Genomic DNA, 10,863 nt, shown 5'->3' on the forward strand with positions numbered 1-10,863 from the left:
CTCACCCCAGGGCCAGGCAGACAGGGGCTGCTGGCGTCACTGGCCCTTTCCCACACCCCCCTCCACTCTGCATCTGCAACCTGGTCTTTCACTCACCTAGCTCAGCTCCACAGCAGGATTTATTGCTGGCTACCCCCGTCTGCCCCAGAGCAGTAAATCAGAGCAGAGCAGAGAGGCAACCCCGCCCCATGTGTGGTATATAAGACAAGAACTCAGGGAGCCCTGGACCTGAACTCCGTGGACCTGGAGGGAGCCTGAGACCGGGCAGAGGCATGGGCTGCCGGAACAGAATGCCGCACTGGGGACTCTTGCTGGTCCTCTGGGGATCCTGCACCTTCAGTCTTCCCATGGACACAGCTGCCTTTAGACGGTAACTTGGGCAGAGAAGGGGTGGCCAGGGTGCAGGGATCCCTACTTTCCTAATACCCCTACCCCACTCCACTCTCAGATATGAGGGGTCATCCATTCCTCAGGACCAGCCAGTCAGAGAGGAATGGATGGTCCTGTCCAGAGTGGCACTTGTCCAGCTTAAAGCTTTGCCTTTTGATTTCTGCTAGGAAAATCAGAGATCACCCCCTGGAAGCTCACAGGCTAATTATGAAGGAGGACATGGGGCAGTTAACCAGGGAAACAGCGTGAGAGAGGAGTAGAACACGTCTTCTGGAGTTGCCTTGGTTTAAAGTCTGCTCCAATAAGCAGAATGAGCTAGCCCTGGAGCCACGGGCCAGTTAACTTCTCCAAGTCTCAGCATCCCCTTTTTAAAACAGGGATCACAGCAGAACCTACTTCCCAAGGTTGCTGTGCAGATTTCATAGGATAATGCACATGAAGCCCTGGGCACATGTGGTAAGATCCCAGCTGCTTGTTAGGGCCATGGTGCCGGTCATCGCCTAGGTTCACGCAGAGGCTTCTGGGAAAGCCCTGTCTTCTATTCAGGCCAGACCTGTGGGACTAGAGACTCCTTAAGACTAGAAGTGGGGAGGGTGGCAGGGCTGGGAGAAGCCTCACGGGGAAAGAGGTCTCAGTCTGGGGACAGCACATGGGGCCTGCAGAAGCCTAAAGGTAAGAGGGCAGGTTTTAGCAGCCTGTAGCTGCCAACCTACAAAGCACTTAGGACTTCACAGGGTCTTACCACAACTCACTCCAAACCGTGCCCCCAACAAACTCAACATCCCACTTTACAGATGAGTACGGTGAGGCTCAGGGAGGTCACCCAGGTGGGGCTGAGGCCCACCTATACTCAGCCGTTGTTTCCAAAACTTTTCTCCCTGCTCCAAGACTCTCAGAGAGCAACTGCTGGATGGGACGTGAGGGGCAAGAACTGGGGGCAGCAGCCTCACCGGATGAAGGGAGGGGAAGTAGGAGCACACTTCCCTGCTCTCTTCCAAAACAGGAGACTGAAATCGGGCAAGGGATGGGGGCCAGGTTTTTAAACAGCCCTAAGAATTTTGTCCCCTGCTGTGTGCAGGGCACCATGAAAGGCTCCTTGGGAGATCTGAACAGATGAGCCCCCTTCTCAGGGCACGTCATCACCCGGTACAGAGAGCACCTTGTACATGCGCTGCGGCAGCCTGTTTATCCTGCACCGTGTCCCTGAGCGGGGCGCTGCCAGTAGGCCCAGTTTTATGCAGGAACTAATGGGGACTCACAGGAGGCCCACGGAGGTTAGGCCACGTCCTGAGTCACACAGCAAGCCAGGAGAGTCAAGCGTTACCCCCATAACCATGCAGCACCACCTCCTGTGGCTGTGTGGTGCCTCTTAGGTGCACCCAGGGGAAAACAGAGAGGAGCCCAAGGAAGGCAGAGAGAGGGAGCCCAGTGTGAGCTGGGGACCTTGGGTAAGCTTCCAGGTGGGGTATATATGGGCCTGCAGGGTTAAAGAACCTGGGGGTGGAAAGAAAGGTACTTTCCGAAAGAGGAATGACAACAAAATAAAGGTCCAAGGCAGAGGCTGTTTTTAGCAAACAGAGGAAATATACCTTCTTTGAGGCCAAACCTCTGATCCTTCACTTTCCCATCTGTATAATGGGAGTAATAAAAGTCCCCACCTTGAGGGAGGGCTGAGGACCAATTTGTGAAATGGAGAGTAAACTGTGACAGGGGTATAATACATTTCTACTACAGTGTTCCACTGATAGATGTGAATGTAGTCTTCGTGTTCACGGCCAAAACAAGAGGATGATCAGTAGCAGGAAGGAAAAGAGAGAGCAAGCCAGGAGGACCTGAGTGGGAAGCAGGAGGGCATCTCCATAGGCCTGGGGAAGTCTGTGGCAAAGTCAGGTTGGCCTTGGCCCTGGGACCCATGGTCAGTAGCTCAAGACGCCCTTCCCTAGGCTTCAGCGAATGGCCTTCATGTCACAGCCCAGGGGATCCAGGCTTCAGGTTTTGAGTCCCTCCATTATTTCTGAGTCACTGTTACTCCGAGCCTTTAATTTTCTAGCTATAAAATAGGATGGTCTGGAAAACCATTGTGAAGTTTGCAAGGAGTTGCGGGGGGGTGTTATGACTGCCGTGTCCCCAGGGAGTGGCTTAATATGCTACAAGGTCCTAGGTCTTTTTAAATTTTGCCTGCCAAAAGTGAGTGGAAGGGAAGGGACCCAAGGCACATCCTTTCGAGGGCGAACTGCACTGGGATTCAAGGTGCTGCCAGGCTCTCCTCCCCCAGGTCCCAGAGCCTCACAGGCTGCCATTGGCATCTGCTGCCACCTACCGGCCTGATATGGCACTGCCTCCTTCGTTTAACATCGAGGGGACTACTGCCAGACTTCATCTCCTCAGAGCAGGCATCTCTGCATCACTGTGTGCTTCCTGTCTGTCTCTCTGCCGGAGTTCCTTAAAAACAGCGGTCTTTATTTTTACATCTCTGTCCTGTGTACTGAGGCACAGAGCGAGTGTTAAACACTTGATGGTGAGAGGAATGGAGGCAGGGAATGGAGGGAGGGAGGCAGGGAATAGGACAGATGGACAGACCAATGGATGGACGGATGGACAGACGGATGGACAAATGGATGGATGGATGGATGGATGGACAAATGGATGGATGGATGGATGGATGGATGGATGAACAAATAGCCTTGTTTAATCAAAATGAAAAGATAAGAGAAAGATAGAGGTTTATTTAATGCCAATCCAGGAGACTCAGAGGCTTGTACATCTCTGAGACAAAAAAATAATTGTCAGATGCTTGGGCAAAGAACAGCAGTAGACACACTAAAATCAGGGACCCAGGACACATTATTACTGAGGAGTACAAGGTTCTTCTGTCTTTTCTTCTCCCACCCTGGGCTAGGATCATCCTCAAGAAAATGCCCTCGATCCGGGACAGCCTGAAGGAGCGGGGTGTGGACATGGCCAGGCTTAGTGCCAAGTGGGGCCAGTTCTCTAAGAGCCTGTCCTTAGACAACAGCACCTTCCCTGTGGTCCTCACCAACTACCTGGACGTGAGTGCCTGGCTCAGCCCCTCTCTCCTGCTCCATCCTCTTTCCCTCTTGGACCTCTGGCTTCCTTTGCCTCGAAGAGGGCTGTGTATGTCTGAGAGCCAAGGAGCACCTGAGCATCCCCAAAACTCTTATTTTACCCCAAGCAAACCTGGGGTACAGAGAGCAGGAAGAAGCCCGGGGAGGAATCAGCCCAGGCCTCAAGCCAAGCAGCACTGGTGGGGGAAAAGGGGTGTGTGACCGCAGGTGGGATTCCGGTGACCCGGCCTGGCACAGTCTGATGACCCTTGTTCCAGTGGCTCTCAAGACTTGGCACCTTCCTGCTTCTTTTTCACTTACTTTTTAATTTTGCTTTCCTGCCTTGCTAAGCCTCCCGGGTCCTAGGATGCTGGGAAACAGCACTAAGCCCCCATGCAGTCCCTGCCTAATCTCCCTGCCAAGAGCCAAGGGTGGGACCAGGCAAGAAGATGCCAAGACCCACAGTCCTGAGCTCCTCCAGCTACTTCTTCTTTATCTCTACAGACCCAGTACTATGGTGAGATTGGCATCGGCACCCCACCCCAGACCTTCAAAGTCATCTTTGACACAGGTTCAGCCAACCTCTGGGTGCCCTCCACCAAGTGCAGCCCTCTCTACACTGCCTGTGGTAAGACCCAGATCCTGGGCACCTGTCCCTAGACCCCGTGCCCTGCCACAGGGGGGCAGCCCTGCCCCACCCCAGCTAAATCCCCGCTGCTCCCAGTGAGCTGCTTTCTCTATGCCTCTGTACCCCTGACCTGGGGAGGAGTAAGGACATCTCCCATCCCCCCAACATGGCCCAGGGGAAAGAGCCAGTCCAGGAGCAGCCTGGCCACCCAGAAAGCCACTGCCCAGGCTCCCTGAGACAGGACCAGATTCGCAAATGCGTCTCAGGCCCTTATATACTTCCATCCCCTGTCTTAACCAGCAGTCTCTTACTGTGTACAGAATCATCTCTGGCATCCCTAGTGTTATCATTTACTTAAAAATGCTTGGTTTGAGATAAAAAAAAAAAATATCTCAGAGTTTTGAGCACACATTGCTGAAGCAGTTTCCAAGCACTGACCTCACGACCACCCCAGATCTGCACCTAAGTCCCCCCAACACCAACCAGTCCCACAACTCACCCTGCCTTTGAGTCTTTGCCTGGGCCACTCTGAGTCTCCATCCCTCTGCCAGAGATTCACAGTCTCTACGACTCCTCAGAATCCTCCAGCTACATGGAGAATGGGACGGAATTCACCATCCGCTACGGATCAGGGAAGGTCAAAGGCTTCCTAAGCCAGGACGTGGTAACTGTAAGTGGGGCCGCCTCAATCATCTGATCCCTGCTTGTCTGTTCCCAGGCCTCTGCTGTGCCTTAAGGGCCTGCACTGGAGGCAGGGACCCTCCAGCCCGCCTTGGAATACTTGCTCTATAGCTTCTGGCTGGAGCTGCAGAGACTGAAGCCTTGGTGGAGTCACCCTGAGCTCCTAGCTCCCCCAGGCTCCTGGCTCCAGCAGGGTGATGGGTGGAAACCTTCACACCTAACTGGCAAGTAGGCCTAGCCCAAGCCCCACAGCCCCCAGCCAAGGAGCTGCCTGAGGTCATCAGTTCTGACTGGGATCTTAACTAGGCCCTAGGCTGAAATCCAAACTCAACATTTTGCTGGCACTGTGGTGAGGCTTAGTTTTAGGGCCAAGCACAAAGTTAGAGTTTGGTGTTAGGGTCAGGACCTGGTTCCTTTTTCATTTGTATCTGACCTCTCCCAACCTGCAGCATCTCAGCCTCTTCCATGCCAGAGTTAGGAAAGGGGTACCGGTGAAACCCAAGAGGAAATCTGTGTGGGTTCCACCCCGGTCCCTTGTCTGTGAAATCGAGGAAAGGATCAGAAAGGGAGGACCTGGCCATGCTGGAGAAGCCCTTAGTCTGTGATGGATGTGGGAACCAAAACCTAGTCCTGCTTCTGTGAAAGTGGGCCCTGGGGGTAGGAGTGCGGAGAGCTTTTGGCACATCTTCCTGTCACGCCCAGCACTACCACCTTCCCGGCCTGTGCCCTTGCTGCCACTAGCAACGCATTCCCTGAAGACCCTGCAGCAGAGAGAGGTGCACGTGCAGGATTAGTAAAGCTGTCTTATCCCAGATTGCTACACCCAGGAGCAGGTGTGGCTCTGAGACTCCTGGTGTGGAAGCCCAGCTCAGACCCCAGCCAAGGGGAGAGCAGTGGGCTTGGTTTCCTCTGGTTCTTCTTTCCACAGGTGGGTGGAATCACTGTGACCCAGACATTTGGAGAAGTCACGGAACTGCCCCTGATACCCTTCATGCTGGCCAAGTTTGATGGGGTTCTGGGCATGGGCTTCCCTGCACAGGCCGTCGGTGGGGTCACCCCTGTCTTTGACCACATCCTTTCCCAGAGGGTGCTGAAAGAGGATGTCTTCTCAGTCTACTACAGCAGGTAAGCCTGTGACTGTAGGGCCCAGGGTGAGGTGGGAAGGTAGGGCCGATCTGGGGGAGTAGAAGAAATATCTTGGCAGGACTTCTGAGCGCCTGATCATGCACTAGTCAATCATTAGCTGGAGCTGCCCTGGCCACTATGGAAGCTACTATTGCCACTGAATCGATTCTATTTAAACATGCAGTTCTTTGGTGGCACTAGCCCTATTTGCAGAGTTCAGCAGCCACAGTGGGGAGTGCCCCCGCCCCATATTGGACGGCTGATGGAAGAGCTCCATGTTCTAATGGACAGCACCGGAACAAGAGAACACAGAGTGCACCTGGGACACTGCTGTGACCTGGAGACTCCCCTGGGAGGACAGGGAGCTAGCCAGCTTCATCCTCCTCCCGCTTCTCCATTTGCTCAGTTGCCCAATCACTGATCCAGGTGATACTACAGGACACATGTGGTCGCTCAGAGGGGAAGGGCAGTGAACACAGCGAACAAGACAGTCCCTACCCTCCACCCTCAAAGGGTGCAGCGCTGAAGAGTGCAAGCGCTCTCAGTTCTGGGCTGAGGTCTGATCTGCTCCCAGCTGCTGGGCTTAGAAAAATGACGTGAGGCATGGTATGACAAGGGGTCATACAGGCAAAAGGAGGTCAGTGACAGAGAGAAAGACACCAGACTCTGCAGTCAGGAGTGGTTTTTTCTTGAGCAGAACCCTTTCTAGAGGAAGTCAGGGCAAGGCCAGGTGGCAAGCATTGGAGGTGGGTGTCAGAAAATGGAGGTCCTAACATGCAGGCTGCCCCGGGAAATTCAACAGGGAAGGGACGTGGGGCGGGGTGTGGGGTGAGATCCAGAGAGAAGCAAGGAGAGGGAGGTGGGTGTTTTTAAGCATTAGAGGATGTTTGAGCAACGCTTGTGGGTGGAGGAAAAAGCCAATGGAAAGCAAGAGACTGAAAATATGGAGGGGAGATAAACAGGAGCACAGGAGCTGGGGCCACAGGGTGGAGAGGACAAGGAGCCAGCAAACAGGAAAAAGGTGGGCTCTGCTGGGCAAATGGTGTCTCTTTCACCCAGCACTGGAGCATCTCGGCAGATGCCAGTGTGCTGGGAGAGGGTGGAAGGAACTTGTGCCACCTCGTACACATGCACAGAATGTGTAAATGGCACTTGCTCAAAACGACATAGGCACACCTACACACTCGTGCACACAGGTGTACACACACATGCCTCTGATGTGAATTCTAGAAAAGCCCATCACACACACACACACACACACACACACTGAAAAACCAGTCCTAAGGAAGCCTGGGCACTGGGAGCCCCCAAGGCCTAGATGACTTCTAGCAAGTGACTTCACCTCTTGGTGACTTCATTGCCTGAAGACAGTGCCCCACACACACACCAGACAACACAGCTGGTGAAGCCCACCTGGACAGAGACCCTCCTCTCTGCTGTCTGTCTCTCTCTGTCTCACTGCAGAAGTGAAGTAGAGAGACAATAGTGACCCTTCAGTGCTTCTCAAGCTCTTGACCCAGAATCACACATGCCACTCACCCAGAGCTCACCTCAGCCACCCTGAGCTCGCTGGATCCTGCTCTCTGCCCCTGCACCCTGCCCTCGGCATACCCCAATCCTCCCCCAGCAGCCTCCCTCAGTCCTCCCACTTGCTCAACTCAAGTGAGGGGTACAATTTGCATTTTGTTTGCATCTGCTCGGTACCCTTGTACTTTTTTCCAAGGCTTCCCTGGGGATTTATTCTTGTGCGCAGCTGGACCTCCCTACACAGACCTCTGCCTGGGCTTGGGAGGAGCCTGAAAGGGGAGAGCTGCACATTCCCTGTGTTTCCTAGTGACAGTTTTCAGCCTGTCCATCCACCATACCTTCGTGTGCCCTGCTCTCCCCAACTCTCCCTTGTCACTGGTCTCAAGGTCCTAGAGGCTGTGGGCCTTGAAAGCCATTTGATCTCTTTTTAGGAATTCCCACCTGCTGGGAGGAGAGCTCCTGCTAGGGGGCAATGACCCCCAACATTACCAAGGGAATTTTCACTATGTGAGAATCAGCAAGACTGGCTCCTGGCAGATCATGATGAAGGGGTTAGGAGTCCCCAACCCTCCCCACTCTGCCTGCTGCTGCCACTGGGGTCGGGGTGGGGGATGGTGGGAGGGGCTGGGTTATTATCTGTCCTTCTCCAAACACAGCTGCTTCTTGAGGCATAGCCACCAGCTGTTCTCTGACTGCTCTGTCCAGGATTGCTACGATTTGAGGGTTGGGGGGCTAGGTAGTGACAGTGAAGTCACTCAGCTACATGCTGAGGGTGAGGATAGCGCCTTCTCCCCTCATCCACCAGTCACGCACTGTCTTCCTTCTCCTCCAGTGCACCCTTGATCACCAGCATGGCTCCTGTCACCACACTCGCTCAGGAAAAATATGGAGCCTGGTGGTGTCTGTCAACCTTCTGTCTGTCTGTGACCTCTCCCAGGGTGTCTGTGGGCTCTGCGACCTTGCTGTGTGAGGAGGGCTGCATGGCAGTGGTAGACACCGGTGCATCCTACATCTCGGGTCCCACCAGCTCTCTGAGGCTGATCATGGAGGCCTTGGGGGCCAAGGAACAAAGTACAGACGAAGTAAGCTAACAGGTGGGGCACTGGCAGTGGATGAAGCATCCCTGGTCTAGCCTCACCCAGGCAGCATTAAATCCCAAACAATCATTGCAGGCCTTCTGCTGACCTCTCACACTCCCAGTACATGTGGCTGGTTCCCCTCGGAGGGTGTGGTGACCAGCCCTCTATCTAGCAGAAGGGCCAGGCCAGAAGCACAGGGCTCTCAATGGGGTTCCCTTTATCCCCCCCACAGTATGTCGTGAACTGTAACCAGGTGCCCACACTGCCTGACATCTCCTTCCACCTTGGGGACAGAGCCTACACACTTACCAGTGCAGACTATGTGTTACAGGTGAGGCACAGGGAGGAAGTGGGCAGGGCCCTCGGAGGGAGGCCGGTCATAATGCACACTGCAGGCTCACCAGTAGTTCTCAAATGTGGCTGCACCTGTCACCAGGAGACCCTCTAAACATCCCAATATGCAGGCCACATCCCCACCTGTGATGCCAGAATCTCTAGGAGTGCCCCTGGGCATCAGTGCTTCCAAAGGTTCCCCGGGGATGCCAATGTGCAGCCACACTGCCAACCCTGCAGTAGTCCCCTCCCTATTTCCCATCAGATGTTCCCAGATTACCCGCTCCTGTATTCTTAGCCTTCTTTCAGGCTCAGGAGGCTTAGAGAACATTTTTAGGGTAAGAAACTGAAGCCAGGCTGGCAGCTCTTGAAGGCAGCACCGTGCCTGATGCACTGCATGCCCAGTGTCTGGCACAGCACCTGTACCCAGGAGGGGTTCATCCATGCTGGGCTAAAATGGCCAAGATGTGATGGATAGGGGAGCAGGAGGGCCCACAGCTGATGACAGCTGCTGGGGTAGGCCAGGTGATGGGAATGGCCACATGCCAGGCAGTGATACAACCCTCCTGTCCTCTGCCAGGACCCCTACAGTGATGATGACGTGTGCACACTGGCCCTCCAAGGCCTGGACATCCCACCGCCCACTGGGCCCCTCTGGGCCCTGGGTGCCAGCTTCATCCGAAAGTTCTACACAGAATTTGATCGACGTAACAACCGCATTGGCTTTGCCTTGGCCCGCTGAGCCTTCTGCCACCCCGGTGAGCTTTGCCTTTGGCCTGAGCCCAGAGCTGGAGCTTACTCTGGGGGTCCTCTCTGCCTGGGCTCATGCCATTGTGCAGGGACACCGAACATGGAGTCCTTGCCTGCTGTACCAGCACTTCCTCGCTTTAAGGACAAACAGAATAAAGACTTCATGTTTACAAGCCATGGCCTCTGGGTTCAACTGAGTTTGAAACAGAGGGAGGAGCAGCCATACCATCATGTGTACACAGGAATGTGACAAAGACTGACACATGTATCCCTTTGCACGCGTTCCTTCGTGGGTGGATGGTGTCATCTGTCTGCTGTCAACAGAGCCCTGGTTGAATCTGTTTATACAATCTTGGTTGGGAAGTTTACAAATAGCCACCCTCATGTCCACTCTGGAACCCTAGGGATCAAGGCTAATGATGTTGTAATAGACTGGGTCAGAAAAGTGCCCCTGCTTGTAGAAGCCAGCTCTGACCCTCGGGCCTGCACTAGCCAGCCCTACATCTCATGCTCTGCCAAACTCCCCTCAACCTGCACTACTCCCAAAAGTATAAGCCATCTGAAATGCAAACAAAACTCGCTTTTTATTTTCTTTCTTTCTTTCTTTTTTTTTTTTTTTTCTGGCACTGGGGTTCAAACTCACAACCTCATACTTGCCAGACAGGTGCTTATGCCACTGAGCTAAATCCCAGGCCCTGAAACTCTCTTTTCCCCTGTGGGAAACAGACAATGCAAAGCATTCTCCCAGGATCACTCAATAGAGATTCAAATAAGGAAGAATCCTGAAAGGTAGAGAAAAATCAAGCCTAGGATCCAGCCTGCCAGACTCAAGTCCTGGTGGGGTTTTCACCTTATCTCATGCAATGATACTGTCATAGGTACCTGGTATAGGACCATGTGCATAGAAACATAGACACACATACTTCACTGTCTTCCATCTCATGGGCTCAGGACTCAGACTGTAGTCTCTTCTCCCACTCTTACCCCTTGATCGTCCACAGGATACACAGAACTTGGGAGCTGAGACAGCAGCAATCTAGGGCTGGTAGCATTGCTCAGCAGTGCAGGACTTGTCTAGCATGTAGAAGACTTGGGCTCAATTCTCAGAACCAAAAAGTAAAGTACTAGCATCCACTTGGTGCCATTAATAATGTCCCTTCACCAGAGCAGCACATTCATCCTTTGACCCAAAAAATGGGGTGCTGAGTGGGTCAACCAGGCCCTTGGTACCTGCAGGGTTGCAGCCTCCTGGGGTAGGCTGATTCTAGGGCTTCTCTAAGGCAGT

General features: G+C 53.7%; 1 protein-coding gene across 1 annotated transcript; it reads left to right on the forward strand.

Moving 5' to 3' along the window:
• Nucleotides 1-243: 243 nt before the first annotated feature.
• On the forward strand, nt 244-9,743 carry Ren (renin). The gene is made up of 9 exons (XM_003474808.4): nt 244-370; nt 3,290-3,440; nt 3,960-4,083; nt 4,635-4,753; nt 5,693-5,889; nt 7,848-7,967; nt 8,354-8,498; nt 8,728-8,826; nt 9,409-9,743. Exons 1-9 carry the CDS (start codon nt 273-275, stop codon nt 9,568-9,570), a joined length of 1,215 nt encoding a protein of 404 aa, XP_003474856.1. The 5' UTR covers nt 244-272; the 3' UTR covers nt 9,571-9,743.
• Nucleotides 9,744-10,863: the final 1,120 nt, after the last annotated feature.

The sequence above is a fragment of the Cavia porcellus genome, unplaced genomic scaffold, assembly GCF_034190915.1.
Source record: "Cavia porcellus strain 051 isolate PalLab524CR breed Dunkin Hartley unplaced genomic scaffold, mCavPor4.1 scaffold_29, whole genome shotgun sequence".
NCBI classification, from domain to species: domain Eukaryota; kingdom Metazoa; phylum Chordata; class Mammalia; order Rodentia; family Caviidae; genus Cavia; species Cavia porcellus.